The 20,079-nt window shown below is 28.9% G+C and overlaps 1 protein-coding gene across 2 annotated transcripts in view; it reads left to right on the forward strand.

Annotated features, from left to right (window-relative positions):
• The window catches only part of LOC105172216 (probable 3-hydroxyisobutyryl-CoA hydrolase 3), a 36,702-nt gene that overhangs the window by 14,328 nt on the left and 2,295 nt on the right, over positions 1 to 20,079 (forward strand). For both annotated transcript variants that reach the window (XM_011093588.2, XM_020697164.1), the window contains 9 exons: positions 1,063 to 1,131; positions 4,141 to 4,204; positions 4,336 to 4,415; positions 4,850 to 4,933; positions 5,637 to 5,721; positions 9,863 to 9,948; positions 18,743 to 18,864; positions 19,384 to 19,444; positions 19,562 to 19,660. In XM_011093588.2, coding sequence (XP_011091890.1) covers positions 1,063 to 1,131; positions 4,141 to 4,204; positions 4,336 to 4,415; positions 4,850 to 4,933; positions 5,637 to 5,721; positions 9,863 to 9,948; positions 18,743 to 18,864; positions 19,384 to 19,444; positions 19,562 to 19,660 — 750 coding nt within the window. The remainder of the gene's footprint in view (positions 1 to 1,062; positions 1,132 to 4,140; positions 4,205 to 4,335; positions 4,416 to 4,849; positions 4,934 to 5,636; positions 5,722 to 9,862; positions 9,949 to 18,742; positions 18,865 to 19,383; positions 19,445 to 19,561; positions 19,661 to 20,079) is intronic.

Consider the following 20,079-nt stretch of genomic DNA (forward strand, 5'->3'; position numbering starts at 1 on the left):
TTTTCTATTTTAATTTTTTTAAATAAAAATATGTATATATTATAAATATTATATATAATAATATTATTATATATTATATTTAAATATAAAATATATTTTATTCTTAAAAATCAATTAAAATCGCACTTAAAGTTCGTGTAGGTTACTTTCAGGGTCAGGGAGATAAATTACTTTATTTTTAAAAACACAAGGTGATAATTTGATATTTTTTTAGCACATGGAGATATTTTGCATATTTCATATATCACAGGGATGACATTCATTTTTTCCTCTTTATTCACCAAACCACTTTCAGAACTCGGTAAAAACGCCCTAAGTCATTTCTCAATTTCTTTGATCACATCTTTCTGCAAGAAGAATGATGAAGCCCAGTAAGTTGAGAAGGCAGAAAGCACTATTTAATTAACTGAACCCTTCCTGCAAATGACAGCAAGCTATTGCCTCATGCTGCAATTTGGTTAGCGATCAACTCCACCGGAGTTGTTATCTATTTATTTCCATAGTACTTGATAGTAAATTGTTAACAACGACTAATAAGAACTACAAGTTCTGTTAATGATTTTAGGAAAAAGTAAAATCCGCTAAATATGTCTAATTTTAATTTTAGTCCGATAATTATGTTCCAGTAACTTACGAAATTGTTTACTTTTAGTCATCTAAGAGATTTTCGGATAATTTTATCCCTATGCAACTTTTGAAGGACGGTTTTAGTTCATATGCACTCATAGGGGTAAAATTGTCCGAAAATCTGTCAGATGATTAAAAGTAAGTAATTTCGTAAGTTACGGAACCTAAACAAAAATGGATATAGTTATCGTACTAAAATTAAAATTAGACATACTTAGCGGACTAAAATAATACTTTTCCCATGATTTTATACACAGATGATGTAAAATTTATCAGGAAAAAAAAAAAGAACACTACTATACCTTATACTTCAATTTTTTATGATTGAAATCAGAGAATAAGGATGTTAACGACACTGTCACTCTCAAAATATATGCTCTTACGTCCAAGTAACTTAAAGCCTCTGATGTAAGGGTAAAATGTTTTCAAACACAGATTTCGCAAATGAAGAGGGCGCTGGAAGAGTATGAGGTTGATGATACCATCAAACTAATAATACTGAAGGTATGTGTCTGTTCGTTTTAGTTAATCATACATAATATATAATCATTTTACCATAATCTAAGATCATTTCTTATATTCGATTATGTTACTTATGCATTAAAATAGGAAAAATGGCGCGCGCACACACATATATATAAAATTATAATTTTGATCCTGTAATTTATGGGGATGTATTTTTAATCCTACACAAATGGTTTTTAAAAATTAGTCCTAAAACTTCAAAATTTAGGCAATTTTCATCATTTTCAGGCAAAATTGGTTGGAAAATTGCATGTGACTTGTAAATGGCCTAATTAAATTGTAATATTAGTACTATATATAACTTAGGTACTACACAAATTATTTTACAAGATGAAAATTACGATTTAATTGGGTCATGTGCAAGTCGTGCATATTTTTCAGTCTAATTAGCCGGAAAATGATTAAATTGCTAAAATTATATGAAGCTACAAGACTAAATTACAAAAATTAATTCGTAGAGAGCCAAAAATGCCACCCTTAAATTACAAACCTAAAATTGTAGCTTTTCTGTATATATATACATATATGTGTCATAGATACTTATACACACATAATGTAGACTGTTTCTTTTTCCCCCTTAAATTTAGAGTGTTTTGTACCTATTTCGATTTTCATTGTGGGGTAAATTTAGAGTTGATGATACATTCAAACTTATAATACTGAAGGTACGTTTGTGTTCATGATAGTTAATAATACATAATTTATTATCATTTTACCATAATGTAAGATCATTTCTTATATTCGTTTATGTTTGTTATGCATTCAATAGAGAAAAATGACACACACACTTATATATAAATATATATGCGTCTATAGATGCTTATACGCACATAATACGGGCAAAATCTTTTTATGGTCCTGTAAAAAAAGATCGTTTTTATTTTTGATATCATAATTATGGTGAGTGTCGCTTTTGATACCATAAAACACAAAAACACGCTTTTTTGATTTCAAGTTAACGACAGAGACCATGTGCCTCACACATGAGTGTTAAAGACCGTTATCTACTATTCACTCATGTGACTTTGACTTCAAAATCATGTTTAATGGTACCAAAAGAATAAAATAAATATTTTTTTGGTACCAGTGAAAGAAAAAAATATATTTTGACCAACTTTTGCCACAAACTATAAGAATTAAAATTTGGTCTAAAATATATTAATATTTGAGCACAAACTATTAGAATTAAAATTTTTGAATAAAAGTATTAGATAAATTTTATTTTATTAAACAATAAATTAATTTTTAAATTATAGTTATTTATATTAGAGATAAATATTAGAAATAAAACTAAAATTTATTTTTTACTTTTTTTTATCAAAGTTTATTAAAATATTTTTAGAATAAATGATAAAAATAATTAAAATATGCTAGAATTCAACTAAAATAAATAATTATAAATTATAAAATATTTTATTATTTATATTAAATAATTCTTTATGTTTTTTATTTTTTATAATTTATGGTCAAAGTTTATTTATTTTTTCAAACAAAATAAAATGTTAATTTAAAAAATTAATAGTTGCTACAATTTATCTCGAATGTAAATAATTTTAATTTAAAAATTAATTTATTATAATAAAAAGATATATCTAATACTTTTACCCAAAAACTAAATTTTAATTTTTATAGTTTGTGATAAAATATTAATATATTTTTAGATCAAATATAATTTAATTTCAAAAATAGTAAAAAAAGATCTTAAAAATTATTTGAAATACAAATAATTATAATTTTAGAGCTATTTTATTATATATTTTAAAATAAAAATTTTCTAATATTTTTATTTATGAAAAAAATAAAAAAAAATCTTATAATTTGTGTCAAAGTTGGTCAAAATATTTTTTTCTTTCAATGATACAAAAAAAAAAAAAACACATTTTTGGTTGTTTTGGTACTATTAAACATAACCTTTGAAGTCAAAGTCATGTGAGTGAATAGGAGATAACGACCGTTAACACCCATGTGCGAGGCACATGACCTCTGCCTTATTTTTATTTTTTATGGTACCAAAAACAACACTCGCCATAATTGTGATACCAAAAACAAAAATAACATTTTTTAAAGGGATCAAAATAGGATTTTGCCCCACATAATATATGCTGTTTTTTCCCCTTAATTTATAGTGTTCTTGTATCTATTTCGATTTTCATTGTGGGGTAATTTAGATTTAACCTTACCTAATATAAAAAAGATAAATTATAATGAATTTTTTAAAAATTTAACATAATTATAGATATGGTATTTTTGTCTGAAAAATTACCAATATATAGTTCTTGGATCTCCTTAGAAATATCCACTTTTCTCTTGCTAGTGTTCTTTTGGTAACACAATTTAAGAAATCGTAAAAAAAAAGTTGATGAGGTGAAATTTTCCTCTTGCCCTTCTACTTCATACAAAATTATTACAAAAACAAAAAAAAACAAGTAAATTATTTCATAACTTTAAAATAGATATAAAAACCTAACTAAAAATAACGAATTGAACTAGTTAATGGAAGAACATTAAAATTAGGGTACTAGTAATTTTTCAAATAAAGATAAGGTGTTTATAATTATTTCAAATCTCAGATGAGCTCGTCGTAGTTCACCCAATATAAAATTCTCAAAATTATATTATATGGATACTCACTAGAAATATAATTTTCTCTTATTGTTAATTACTATAGCAAAAAACAGCAAACTGTGGCAAAATACAAATTAATCACGACTGATCGTTGTTTTTGCAAGTGTAGCCAAAACATTAGCCATGACCAAAATTATGGCAAAATGTTTTAGATATGACCAAAAACCATGGCTATATTATCGTGGTAAAAATTAAAATTTTTGTTTTGATTTTATTTAACCGTGATTAATATAATATTGGTTTACCACAAGTTTTAAGCCGTGTCCATTTATAATATAATGAAAACTCAATTTTATCTCTTTTTGTAGCGAGCACATCAAATTTCGAAAAGTAGTTTTGATTATCTAATAATCTGAAACACAGGGACAAGGGAAGGCATTCTGTGCTGGTGGAGATGTTGTTAGATTTGTTCAACTCGTTTCGGAAGGTAACGACAGTATACATTAATGGCTGCCCGAAAATATTAAGTACCGAAGCAATATGTTAGAAATCTCTCTCTCTCTCTCTCTCTCATCTTAGGTAATAACTGATGCATATTCATAATGTAATTAATTATAGGACATTGGAGCTTGGCTGCCAGATTTTACCAGAAACAACTTTTGTTGGATTATCTGATTGCAACATACAATAAACCATTGGCAAGTTATACTTCTCTACTTCTTACATAATAGGGAAAATTATTATTTTCGTCCACTAAGTATACCTAATTTTAATTTTAGTTCGATAACTATGTCCATTTTTGTTTAGGTCCAGTAACTTACGAAATTTGCTTACTTTTAGTCCTCTGCCAGATTTTCGGACAATTTTACCCCTATGCAACTTTTGAAAGGCAGTTTTAGTTCATATCCACTCATAGGGGTAAAATTGTCCAAAAATCTGCCAGATGACTAAAAGTAAGCAATTTCATAAGTTACTAGACCTAAACGAAAATGGACATAGTTATCGGATTAAAATTAAAATTAAGCATACTTAGCGGACTAAAATAATATTTTTCCCTTCCCTCATTTTGTCATTTTCTTTTTGTTGTTTACCCTAATTGCAAAAGTTGAATTCTTTTAATTCTTCTTTGAAGGTTGTGCTGATGAATGGCGTGGTTATGGGAGGAGGTGCAGGGCTATCCATGAATGCAAGCTTCCGAGTCGTCACAGAGAACACTGTGCTCTTCCTCAACTTTTCAACTTCAAATATATTTTCCAACTTCCAAGCATATTTTGGTTTTAGCACTAAAATGGCAAGCGAGTTTATATATTCTGTCAAAACATGTCATAAAATATTTCAGAGTTTATAAAATTTTTTAAAAATTATTTAGTAAATTTTAAGCAAATAAACTTATAAAATCGAAAGATTAGTTGTTAGTAGCACGTAACCTCCTGTAGCTAGACAAAGGGTGAATAGCAATTTATCCTCCTTTGATATTGAAAATGAGCATATAACCCCCCCTATGAAAAATATAGCAATTTACCTTTCTGTACTTTTTAAAATGAAGCAATTTACCTCCTTATATAGGGAGGTAAATTGCTTCATTTTAAAAAGTACAGAAAGGTAAATTGTTGTATTTTAAAAAATACAGAGAGGTAAATCGCTATTTATTTTTTCATAAGGGAGTAATTGGCTCATTTACAATATCCAAGGGGTTGCTTGCATTTTTCCCGCTAGAAAAAAGTTAGGAGTTTCGTTCCAATTTATTTTAAAATCATATCGAATCTTTTCATAACTGACATTTTGTAAGCTTCGTAATCTTATTTTGTTAAATCGAATTCAAAGTTTTTGTATAATTCTATGATAACATTTAATATCTTGTAAATTAAAAATATTTTATAATATTATTTTATAATTCAAATTTTGCAATGATGATACAGGTGTTTGCAATGCCGGAGGCCTCGATAGGACATTTCCCTGATGTTGGTGCTTCATATTTCCTATCCCGATTGTCTGGACATTTTGGTAATTAATGCTCTCACAATTTATTTTTAATTAGACTTAAAATATATTTTTGATTATGGAATTTTAGTATTTTTTTTTTTTTGTAAAAGAATTCTGTAATGTTTTGACCTTTCGTAATTTCGGTCCTTCGCTGTCGGATTTTGCAAACGTTGCCTAATAAATCATGTACGTCTCTCGTGGTTCATTAAATTAGGACTTAATTATTCTTTGGTTGACTTTTGTCAATATAGATGAACAATTAAAGAAAAATGTGGTACATGATTTATTCCAACCACTTTCGCAAAATCTGGCACTAGAAGGACCAAAATTGGAAAATATCAAAATGTTATAGGACTCTTTTGCAACCCGTAGAAAGATAAAGGATAAAAATACTAAAGTTGCCAGGAGCACATAATTTATTCCGACAATTTTGCAAAGTTCGACATCGGAAGGATTAAATTGCAAAATGTCAAAAAATTACAAGACTATTTTGCATTTCTAAAATGATAGAGGATAAAATGTCAAAATTGTAGGATAAATTTTATAAGATAAATTCTCAATAAAATTATTATGTTATAGTTATAAGATAAATTTATAACTGAAAATATATTAACTTAATTTAATAGGTACTTTTGTAAATAATAAATATTATTGTTGCAAAGTAAACGCATATAGTTAAAAAATAACATATCTTTTCTCCACTTTAATTATTATTTTTATATTATAAATTATATTTTTCTCTACTGACAATATATGCATTCTTTTTTGTATAAGTTCAATTATATAAGTAAATTTAGATCGAGATAAATTATATAAATACACAACAAATACATAAAAAACACACACACATTATATGTATGTGTGTCTGTGTAGAATATACAATGACTAAAAGTCATAAATAAAAAATATATAATGATTGATTTACTTATATAGAGAAGTATATAATGCAAAATAAAAATTTAAGTTTGTGCATATAAAAATACATTAAAATAGATAAATATATTTATTTAATTTTTGCTTTAATTGGTGCTTTTTAGTTGTAAGTTAATATTTATTGTCAAATATTTGTTTAGTAAGGCTATTATATTCTTAATAAATATTATTTTACCTTGCTGATCACATTACAGGAACAATTAATGAAAATAATTGTTTTTTCTTTTCTCTTTCGATTTTTACATTTAAATATTTCGTCTTATTAATTAGCTCTAATTAGATAAACCATATATAAAATGAAAATACAATATTGTATATAGAATAAGCATAAATATTCTAGTTTCTAATTGAACTTTATTTTCATTAAACTTGGGGTTATACTAAAACTTTTTTGACTTATGAAATAATATTTTAATTTTTTTTTTGGTTGTGCAGAATTTAGAAAAGAAAAAATTTATTAAATGGTCATTTCATTTAGTTTTTATTTTCTTTTTTTTTTACTTCTAGTATTAACTATTTCAAAGTTATTTATAACATAATTTTCTCATTATAAAAATTTTATTTTCTTCAAATTGATTAAACCGATTACGAGACCGATTTACAATGGAATAATAAGTATTAAAATTTCTAACTTAGACGATATAAAAATAATTATTTCAATTTCAAATATTTAATCATCAAACTTCAATTTATTAAATATTTAAGAGTCCAATTGTTGGACACTATGAATTAGACATCCATGATTTTATTTTATTATCATATAAAATTGTATCTATTATGTAATTTTAATAAGATTATTTTCGTCATGACCACAAAAATTTAAAAACTAAAAAAATTTCAGGTTTACATATTTTATTTTAAAATTTAAATTTTATTCAATTAACTATACATAACACACATATATATCATCTTATCTTATAATCTAAATTATTTTGTCTCAATCTCCATTAGAATTCTATCATACCAGTTAACTTTATGTGTTTAACACCTAATAGAATACTAATTATATTATTAGTAGGAAAAACAATTCAATAATTTATATTTTGTATCAAGTTCATTTTTGAATTTTAATTTTTGTTTTTGTGAATTCAATGTTTTAAATATGTATTATATTAATTACAAAATGTATTAAATGAAAATTAGATTCATCATTAAAAGGATGTTTATTAAAAGATAATAGTATATATAAGTGAGAATTATTAAAAAATTATTATTAATTAAATTAAATTTAAACTTTCTTTTGATCGAGATCAATATATATATCATGTGCATAAAACTTTAAACGCGTTACGAAAGACCAACTCAAAAAATTTCATATGCTAAAATTGGAAATATGAAATTTCTTTCAATTAATTATAATAGTAATACGTTTCTTAATAAAAGTAATATTATTAGTCAATTAAGATCAAGAAAATAAAAACTATTGTACTAAACTAAATAATTTTCTTTCTCTAGGCTACTAGAACATTAAACTTATAATAAAAACAATATTATAGAAAAACATATAAATAAAAGATTATTCCATTAATCAATTCACAACGTATATATAGTTAAATAAAATAATTTTTAAAAATAAGTTTGGAACCTTTCTTTTGTACATTAGATAAAGGTCTTTTACAGTCTTTTTTCCTTGCTTTGGCATTTCTATGTATCTTTCAAATTCCATCATTAATTCTTATATTAGTGTTTTATGATTTGAGAAATATAATACAAAACATAGTTATGAAACTATAGGGAAAAGTATTATTTTAGTCCCTTAATTATATTTAATTTTTCAATAACTATGTCCATTTGTGTTTAGGTCCAGTAACTTACGAAATTGCTTACTTTTAGTCCTCTGGCAGATTTTCGGACAATTTTACCCCTATGAGTGCATATAGATTAAAACTGTCTTTCAAAAGTTGCATAGGGGTAAAATTGTTCGAAAATCTGTCAGAGGACTAAAAGTAAACAATTTCGTAAGTTACTGGACCTATACAAAAATGAACATAGTTATCGAACTAAAATATAAAATTAGGCATACTTAGCGGATTAAAATAATACTTTCCCCACACAATATAACAAATTATCAAGTCATTCATCACTTATCTTATTTCGCAATCTGATTTCGGCAATATACATTGCTGAAAAGTTCTTTCCATAGATATTATTGCCACAGAAAATGTCAACGCCAATTCAATAAAATGCCACATGAATGAAAAAATCTCAACAATCTTGATAGGAAGACTTGAAAAATCACGACAACTTGAAAACTCAAAACTTCGCCTCATATTGAAAATATATATTTCGAGTTACTTTCTTAATAAAAAAATATTATGAGAAGAGATATCATCATAATGAATCTTAGCAAGACGCATTTATAAGTTCTGTGGTCTCTTAATAGCAAATTTATCCATTCCCTTAAAATTAAAACCTTTATTTCTTTAATCATAAATTTCACAATCAATTTTTATATTTAAGTTTGTTTATTTGTCCACTTCAATAAAATATATGAAGAAACAAAAATATTACAAAACTAACCAAAAAGCAAGTTGGTCAAAAATTAAAATTAAATAATATAAAATACAAAAACAATAAAAATTTGAAAGAATTATTACCTGATGTTGATGGTTAAGAAAATTGTGAGACGGAGCAAACTTTTTTTCTTGACTAAGTGAAAATTATGTGGTTGTAATTACTAGTGGGGATAGAATATCTAAAAGTGAGGAGATGTGAGAAAATAGTTTTTCCAAAAGAAAATATAAATTTTTATTTTATTTTAATTTTTACAAAGCTTCTGCCTCCTTTGGTCGTTGAGTTTCTTGAGTCCCAATTCCTTTTTGTTCTTTTCCGTCAATTTTTCATCATATGTCAAGTTATTGGCTTACAATTTCAAAAAAATATATATCAAATTAGGTATTGGATCAAAGCCTTCGATCCAAAACCCTATCAATACCACTCGATGCATAAACTCAGACAATATGAAAAATAATTAATCATAGATTAGTAACCCTTGTCTTGGTTCAAGCCCTGTCGGGGCATGTGATTGACAGGATTTGGACCCGCCCCTGTGTGGATGTGCCAAAATGAAACGATAATTCTTTGTCGCAAAAGGAAAAACATGCAGTCGAGTTGTTTAGCCTGAAGCGACAAATTGATGATTTTTTAATCACTACAAAAATAATAGTGACAATTTGATTGGCACATATTTACGAAATTAGTGACACAAATATTTTTGAATATGTTGTAGGTGAATATTTAGGACTAACTGGCGCAAAAATAAGTGGGAGTGAAATGTTGAAATGTGGTTTGGCAACTCATTTTGTATTTTCCAAGGTATGTATTCACTGTTTGTGTATTTGAGTCATACATGCATGTTATGTTGTGATTGTAATTGGTCGGTTTTAATATGCTTAAGATATTAGTATTAAATGATTTTTTATTTTAATAATTTTAATTTTTAGATTAATTGATCAATTAATATGGTCTTAGAATTAGGATAAATAAAAAGTTTTTGAGTTCGAATATGTCATTCATTTTGTAAAAAAAATGTTTCATATATAAAGTTTGCATGTGAGAGGAACGTGTTGAGATATCTATACCTTTATATGATTGGAAAGCACCTTTTTCGATATCTTTAATAATTTTGGTCCGTCATTTGTTATTTTTTTATTTTTTATTTTTCCCCCTTTTCAACTTCGCATTTGTCTCTCTTCTCAACTCTCACGTATCTTTTTATTTCTTCGCACTTTTTCCCAATATTTTCTCATTAATTTCTCCTATTCTTTAATATTATTTATTTTCCCAGTTAATGCTTATACTTGTTATTAGGATAGATAACTAAAACATTAATTAGATTGGCCTAGATGTAATCTGTTTTGACAATACTCGGTATCATGTAATGTGTGTGCTGGCGCAGCCCTCTAGGCTTCAGGCGCGCAAGTTATGGTCAATGTCTCAGTCTCAAGATATACTTTTTTGCAGCAAAAATATTTGAATTTATTCAGACATGAAAATAGTTTTCAGTAAAAATAATTTAAAAACCTACGTTTAAATTTTTGACCGGCCATTTTGAAACTGCCAGCCATTACTGGCCATTTCGGTCATTTCACCTAAACATTAATGTCTCGATCTTAATGTTGTGTTTATGGTGCTGCTAGGGGAGTGCCTATAAAAAAGTTGATCCCTCTTCATTTTCAATACAACACAACTCAAATTCTCCTCTTCTCTCCGGCTCTCGAGTTCTCTTTAAAATTTCAAGTTTTGAGCTCTAGATTCGGTAATAAGTGTTGGTCGAGGTGTTTCTTAGTATAATTTTCGGGTAAAATTTTTAAACGCTAACAACAGTGGATGAAAATATGGTTGACAATGAAAGGGCTTTTGACAATGATTTAGGTGAATAGAGTTAAACCAACTAAAACTGATCCCAAAATTGCGGAGATCGGGCAGCGGACTGAGCGGGATCAAATAGGCAAAGGAGCTATTTCGTCAACACTGTCAAATCCGCTCTTCGATGTTTATTGTTCTGACTTTTACATTGCAAAATCTCTGTGTATGAGTTGGACAGAAAATATAATACTGAAGAGCAAGGAATTGAAAAGTATTCTATTTTGAAGTTCATGAGGTATCAAATGGTCGAGGGAAGGTTTGAGGCTGAACAGACACATGAGTATCAATCTTTAGCATGCTTTGTCTGATGCCAAGATGAAGCTTCCTGAGAAGTTTCTAGCTATGTCCATAGTGGATAAATTTCTCAAATCCTGGAAAAGTTTTGGCATGACGCTCAAACATTAGAAAGTGAGACTGTCCCTTGGAGACCTTATGGTAGCGATTAGTATTGAGGAAGAGCACAAAAATCAGACCTATAAGATGCCTGTTGAGCATCAACCCAGACAAATTTAATAATGGTGAATAAGAAAGTGAATAAAATGAACCTCAACTGGAAAACTATTGATAAAGGCAAGGTCGTCAAAATAAAAAAATCAAAGGCAAACAAACCCTGCTGGAACTTGGGCAGGTTGGGCACTGGGCCAAGGATTGCCCTACTAAAAGGCTAAAACTAGGCAAATAACTGTCAATATGGTTGTGGGAGGTTTTAGCGATGCTAACACCTTAGAAGCAACTAAAGGGTATATTTCTGTACAATCCAAACTTCTAGCTATTTATGAACCTTTTGATGGTTGATAGACACTGGAGCAAAAGTGCATATTTGTGCTGATAAATCCCTATTTTTGTCTTATCATGCCATCAATGGAATGACAATAAGCATGGGGAACTCCAATACAACTGATGTACTTGGGATAAGAAGTGTGGACTTGAAATTTCCTTCAGGCCGTGTTCTGTCTTTGAAAATATTTCATCATGTACCAACTATTAGGAGAAACATAATAAGTGGTTCTATAATAGTTAGCGATGGATATGAATTATCCTTTAAATTTAATAAAATTGTAATTCAACAATTTGGTGTTTTTGTTGGGAAAGGTTACTTGTCTGATTGTTGTTTAAAGTTCGAGTTGAAAATAATAAAATTGATGTTTTTGATTCTATTATTTTGAATGTTGAATCTTGTACCTTGTGGCATAGTAGATTAGGTCATTTAAATTTGGATTCAATGAAATAAATGATGAATCTTGATTTATTTCCTAGTCATAATATTGAACGAAATCACAAATGAAAAGTTTGTATATAAGTTAAACAAGTAGGAAACCCTATCAATCAGTTGAAAGGGATTTGGAAATACTTGATTTAGCTCACACAGATACTTGTGAATGCAATGGAATTTTGACTAGGGACCACAAATGTTATTTTATCACCTTCATAGATGATTGCAATAGATATTGTTCTGTTTTTGTCTTTAGAAATAAAGATGAAGCCTTAGATAAATTTATTTTGTTTAAAAACGAAGCAGAAACCCAAACTTGTAAGAAAATTAAACGTATAAGGTCTGATAGACGAGAAGAATATGAATCGAGTAAGTTCAATGAATATTGTCAAAATTTTGGCATTATTCCCGAAAAGACTCCTCCACATTCCCCTTCATCTAATGGAGTAGTTGAAAGAAAGAATAGAACTTTTAAGCACATGATTAACTGTCTTCTGTTAACCTCCGGGTTACCAAAGTATTTGTGGGGAGAGGCTTTGAATACGGCTTGTCATATTCTCAATAGAGTCCCTCTTAAAAATAATTCGAATACTCAGTTCGAGTTGTGCAATGGTAGAAAATCAAGCCTCAAATACTTTCAAGTGTGGGGGTGCCTAACAAAAGTGTTGGTCCCAGAACATAAAAGAAAGAAATTGGGCCCTAAGACTATTGATGTTGTGTTCTTGGGCTATATGGAGATAAATTATGCTTTGAGATTTCTGATTATTAAATAATAACTTCCAAGCATTGAGGTCAACACAATATGTATTTCCTATAAAAACAAGAATACCTTCAAGTGTTTCACTTGATGACTCACTTGCCTTCACTTCTATTCTTGAACATGTGGAAAAGAGTGTGGGGGTTAATCCTAATAGTACTAGTCCGATTCATGAGGAGTCAGATGAACCTAGACTGAGTAAGAGAGCTAGGGTGGTCAAGAATTTTGGAAGTTATTTTGTTACTTACAATATCGAGGATGATCCAATAACCTTCAGAGATGCTATGGCTTCTTCACAGTGGAAAGAAGCTGGCAAAAGTGAGATAGACTCCATTGTTTCTAATGAAACATGGGTGCTAGTTGATCTCCCTTCAGAGTATACTACAAGTAAGTGGATCTTTAATAAGAAACTAAAACCTAATGAGACCGTCCTTAAATTTAAGGTCAGATTGGTGGCTAAGGGTTTTAAACAGGAGGGAATAAACTATTTTTTGATACCTATTTTTCGGTAGCTCGGTTTACTACAATTTGGGTGCTCATAGCACTTGCTTCTGTGTATACTCTCCCGATTCACCAGATGGATGTAAAAACAACCTTCTTGTGTGGTGAACTCCAGGAAGAAATATACATGGATCAGCTTGAAGGATTTGTACCTCATGGTAACAAGCACAAAATTTGCAAACCTCTTAAACTTCTCCATGCACTTAAACAAGCACCCAAATACTCTGCATGAAAAGTTTGATAAAACTATTCTTGCATTTGACTTCACTATAAATGAAAGTGATAAATGTATTTAATGTAAGGTTAAAGGAGATAAAATTATTATTTATGCCGGTATATAGATGACATTCTATTAATAGGATCATGTTTAAATATAATAACCGAAACTAAGTCATTTCTGAAAAATAAGTTTGAAATGAAGGATATGGGTGAGGCCAATGTAATTCTTGGTATCAAGTTGATTCGTTCAACTCATGGGATAGCCATTTCTCAGTCTCATTATGTTGAGAAGATAATTGAGAAATTTGGTGATCAGAACAGTAGAATTGCTAAGACCGCATATGATCCTTTTATGGCTTTATTAAAAAATGAAAGTGGTGTTTCGATACCACAACTAAGATATTCCAAAATCAATGGGAGTTTGCAGTATCTGGCAAATGGCACGTGACCAGATATAACTTTTTCTGTCTCAAAGCTGGCTAGATGCACTAGTTGTCCAGACAGAACCCATTAGGGAGCTCTGGATAGGGTACAAAGTTACTTGAAAGGTGATACTAGCTATACATTATCGCAAATTCCCTGCTTCTCTTCTTGACGGATAGTGTGATACTAGCTGAATAGCCAAAAATTTCGATAGTAATAGGTATTCAGGATATGTTTTCCTTAAGTAGGGGTGCAGTCTCCCTGCAAAATAGACTTTGATAACCCGTTTCTACTTTTGAAGTCGAGTTATGTGCATTGCATACGACTGGTACTGAGTCAGAATGGTTACATAGGTTGTTATCAGAATTTCCCATTGTAAGCCAACCTCTTCCACCTATTGTTGTACATTATGATAGTCAAACCACAATTGCAAAGGTTCGAAGTCGTAAATACAACTAAAAGACTAAAAGACAGATCCAAATTAGAGTAAAGTCTATGAGGGCATTAGTGTCAGACAGAGTTACAGGCATTGACTTTGTGGCAATAAAGGACAATGTAGTTGATCCTTTGATGAAAGAATTAGCTCTTCACAAGTATAAAACTCCGGATTTGGGATGGGATTGAAAACCCATCAATGACATATCTATGATAGCAACCCAATCTTCTATGTGGAGATCCCACAAAGAAGGTTTAATATGGTATTAACAAGTTGTAGGTATATGTTAAGAGCACCAAAAATAGACCGATACTTTTTATCTGGAGTCTATCCTCTATAATTCTGGAAGGTGCAAGTATAATAGGAGTTTAACTCTGAACGGGGTCAAGTCTATTGGACGAGATGTTACCAGTACATCCCTGTTGATGTGCAACTAAGTGAATGTAGCTGTTTAGCTGCAACTAAGTAATTAGGTAATTACTGAAAGCATTCATGACCCCGGATCGGGACATATGGCCTAACGTGTCAACCCTAAAGATCAACACAAAGTTAGTAGTTTGTTGTTACTGACGGATGCTGTGACAATCACAGGCTCACATTCAAGGCTTAGTTTTGTTTGACTTGATCACAGCTGACGTTAGATAACTTGGACAGTGGTTCAAATCGGAAGGTACTATTATTGAAAACAAGCTACAGAAACTTGAGTTTAAATATATGGATTTGTGCGGGATTTGTGGGGGATTTTTGTCACAGAAACAAGCTACCATTGTTGATACTGGCTGTTTCAGGCCGTTTCACTCGAACATTAATGTCCTGATTTTAATGCTGTGTTTATGGTGCTGCTAGGGGGTGGCCATAAAAAGGTTGATCCCTCTTCATTTTCAACACAACACAACTCGAATTCTCCTCTTCTCTCTACCTCTCAAGTTCTCTTTAAAATTCCAAGTTTTGAGCTCTATATTCGGTAAAAAGTTTCTGAGTGTTGGTCGAGGTGTTTGTCAGTATAAGTGCAATATTGAACAAATGGGAACCATCTTATCCTGAAAGGAATTACGTAGTACCCGGTGTACTTTAGACGGACGTATACATTCTCTTTTAATTTTATCGTAAAAACAACATATCTAACTGACTATTATCTCTGATGGTCAATTCAAAATGATATTAAAATTGTTTATACTATTTTCCTAACAGAATTTTGCTATCCACTATGCAGAATTCCTTCTCTGTTCAACTCCACAGAATTTAAATAACTCAAGAGGTTACAAAGCTCTTAAACTGTAAATAAGTATAATAATTCATGCACATCTAGGGGTGGCACGGCTCGAGCTCGAGCTCGAGTTGATGATGATTATTATTATTACTACTACTACTACTATTATTATTATTATTATTAAATTAAATTAAATCATGGGATCGACTCACCAAATTTTTACATAGATATAGTTGAAATTAATATATGTTCACAATCTGCAAAATTTATATATTTATAAATATTAGTATAACATTGATGTAACTATCATTTTATAGTGTTGAACAACATGGGTTAGTTGAGCCATTAAAATTCAGATCAAATCGTAAGATATGATCAAACTTATAGAAAAATACATTTAGTAAAATTTTAGACTTATTGGATATAGGGATATCGACATATCGTACTTGGAACATAAGAGTAATCATTCAAGACGGTATATCATTGAACTAGGCCATGTGATTTTAAATCATACCGTCTGATATGATCTAATAGACACGATCTTGTATATATTTAGATTTAGTATGAATCGGGTGCCCGAATTTTAAGATATCATAATTATTGATTAATTTTTTTTTATCTTATTATATATAATAAAATAATAATTAAGAATTGTTGAACTATCGTCATCGTCATCATCATCATCATTATTATTATTATTATTTTTATTATTATTATTATTATTATCATCATCATCATCATCATTATTTTTAGATTAATTCATAGGAATTATTAAATTTTGACATAAATTTATAAATTATAAAATAGATTGCATAATGCATAGTATGTATCTTGATATAAATGTAAAACTTAAAAATAGATAAAAAATCATAAGTGAATTACTTGTCAATTTAAAAAAATATAACGCAATACAAATATATATATTAAAATATAACATAAAGTTTATATGTGTCATATTAAATAATAATTTTGATTAAAAAATATTATAATTTACTAAGTTGTGCATTAAATTTCTTTTTGTATAAAGATCAAATGTATAAATAAAAGTACCATAATTTATTATTATCCAAAATAAAATATATGATATTGATTAATAATTATAATATATGGTCAATTTTGAGTGTAAAATTGATCAAATATTGAATATAAAATTAAATATATAAAAAATTCAAAATAAAATATATATAAAAAATAAAAAAATAGAAAAAGCTCCCGAGCTATGAACAGAAATAATTGTGCTCGAGCTCGAGCTAACTCCATTCATTTGCCACCCCTAGTACATTGTATGTATCTTTATAATTTTTAAAAAATATTACAAAATATTATTTTAATTAAATTATTAATTTTTTTGTAGTGTTAAAAAATTATGACCTAAAATGTAAGATAAAATAAGATTATATATATAAGATAAAAATGCATGAAAAAAGAACAAACTATACCAAAAATTAGTTATGAAAGATCGCAGTGAATGGAGAAGTTAAAACCAATTGATTAATATAAATTAAATATTAAAATTTACTTACAAAAATAATAAAGAACACTAATTCACTCCTCCCTCTTGTTGAAAAGAAAGCATTTCCCAATAGAGTTGGACTTTTTACATTTTTTTTTTGTAACAAATCACATTCCTTCTATAAAAAGGCTGCACATATATTTTTGAAATCCAACAAGTGTCATGTCAGAATTGAACAAGTGTCAGAAGTGTCATTTATGCTCGCTTGCAGCGACCTGTAATTAGCCCGTGGGTCACGATTTTGTGTCTGCATTTTCAATCACCTCTGCTTTGGTGACAGTCCGTCTGTCACGAGTTACATTGGAGCCATTTCTATCATTTTTTTGGTGAAAAACTATTATTTTAGTTTATTAAGAATATTTAATTTTAATTTTAATTCGATAATTATGTTCATTTTGTTTAGGTCCAGTAATTTATAAAATTGTTTATTTTTAGTCATCTGGTAGATTTTCGGACAATTTTACCCCTATGAGTGCATATGAACTAAAATTGCTTTTCAAAAATTGCATAGCGGTAAAATTGTCCGAAAATCTGCTAGAGAACTAAAAGTATGCAATTCCGTAAGTTACTGGACTTAAATAAAAATGGACATAATTATCGGATTAAAATTAAAATTATGCATACTTAACGGACTAAAATAGTACTTTTTCCTCTTTTTTTTTTTTTTTTTTTTTTTTTTTTTTAAAATTTCTTTTTGAAGCACTTAATTCCAATCAATACCCTCAACCATCTTTTTCTTAATGAAATTCTTTTCTTTCCAAATTCACATCTCTCTCATAACAAATACCAAGGACATGATTGCTTGGGAGATAGAGAGAGAAAAATAGAGATAAGTAAGTGTATGTTGGAGATCGATGGTATGTCTGAATTTGTGTTTTGAGGTAATTTAAAATATTTTAAAAATAAGTAGTGCAGATTTTATGTTGGGATTTTGGAGACAAAAATCACTGTTTATTATCAAATAATATCTCTTATATATATTTTTATATATAAATATGTATATATATATAAATATTGTATGTTTAATATTGTATCTTTAGGAGATAAAAATCACCGTTATTGTCAAATCATGTCTCTTTTATATTATATATATAACTGTGCATATATGTATTATATATAGAAAGTTGAAAAATAAAAAAAACCACACAAATAAGGTATAAAAATACAAAAATAAACATTAGATGTGTTTTATTTTATCTCGAAAAATACAAAAACATGAATTCAAACATAGTGTTAAGCTCACGTTGAACCTTACTTAAGTCGGATCTACTGTATGAAGTACAGCAACACAACGATGTAGAGATTATTTCAAGCATGATAATGTTATTTTGCATCGTTATGGAAGAGGATTAAGGTAAATAGAATAGTTGTTAGCCCTTATAAGTAAACTTTCATAATAAGTAACTTATAATATTTTCAGAACTGTACATTTTGATAATCATATTAAATTAAACAAGTTTTATATGCAGGATATTAAATCTCTGGAAGCCGAGCTAAGCAAGACAGCGCATGATGATGTGTCAACAATTCCTAGTACACTTGAAAAATTTATTCACAAATCAAATTTGGAACAAGACAGCGCATGGACGAGGTAAATTAATCAGCATAAACAATTTCTTCCTATTCTTTTCACAAAGGACATGTAAATAATGATGGGTTTGATGTAATTTACCTCCTCTTTGTGATATTATAAATGAATAAATTATCTCTCTATGAAATTAAAAAATAATAGCAATTTACCCCTCCGTGTTTTGTAAAATGAAGCAATCTATCCTTTGTCTAAGGAGGTAAATTGCTTTATTTTGAAAAATACACGAGTCCAAATTGCTGCGTTTTTAAAAACATAAAGAGGTAAATTGCTATTTTTTTTTTTCATAAAGGGGTAATTTGTTCATTTGCAATATTCCAAGGAGCTTCAGCACATGTCAAATCTATATTTTTGAAGTTGTATGTCGTCGTATAGTTCACTTTACATATACGCATCATACATATAAAAAGATCTTCAAATGAACAGATTATTAATGTGGATTGATGGATAAATAAAATGAAATACAATAATAAACAACAATTAAGACAGATATCTCAACAACAAAAGTTGTTTATGAAACAGGTTGGATATTATTAATAAATGCTTTTCGAAGAAGTCCGTTGAAGACATATTAACATCTCTTGTAAGTTTCTTACATTCTCGTTGAAATTCATTATCATCTTTTCTTGTCTTCCCCTCCCTTTTACTGTATTTTTTAAACTGTCACAGTCATTAACTAATCTTTACATATATGCATAAGGAAACTGAAGTTGTGCGTTGCGGAGACAAGTGGATGGCCAATGCAATCAATTCCATGAAACGTGCTTCTCCAACAAGTCTTAAGATTTGCCTAAAATCTGTAAGAATTTCATACACATTCTTGATTCTGTCGACAATTTGATTGTTAGTTAAAGTAATATTTGAATTATATGCATCAAGAAGGGCAAAAGACAATTTTCGTCCCACAGCTATAGGCCATTTTCGTTTTAGTCCCGTAAGTTTCTAGGGTTTCAATTTGGTCCCGTAAAACTGAAAAATTCGCAATTTCAGTCCAAATTTGGCCGGAAAATTTTGTGGCTCGCCGGAAAAAGTCACATGCGATGCATGTGACTTTTAAAATTGGGGGCTCGATTCTGATTGGCTGGAGAAGCTGATGTGGCGCATATGTGGCGCATACTTGGAAATTAAAAAAAAAAAATTGATGGGAAATCAAAGTTGTGAAATCCCCGCCATTCGCCGCCACCTTCTCTCTTCAATTCCGCCGCCGTTACTTCGAAT

This window comes from Sesamum indicum, linkage group LG10 (genome assembly GCF_000512975.1).
Source record: "Sesamum indicum cultivar Zhongzhi No. 13 linkage group LG10, S_indicum_v1.0, whole genome shotgun sequence".
Lineage (NCBI taxonomy): Eukaryota > Viridiplantae > Streptophyta > Magnoliopsida > Lamiales > Pedaliaceae > Sesamum > Sesamum indicum.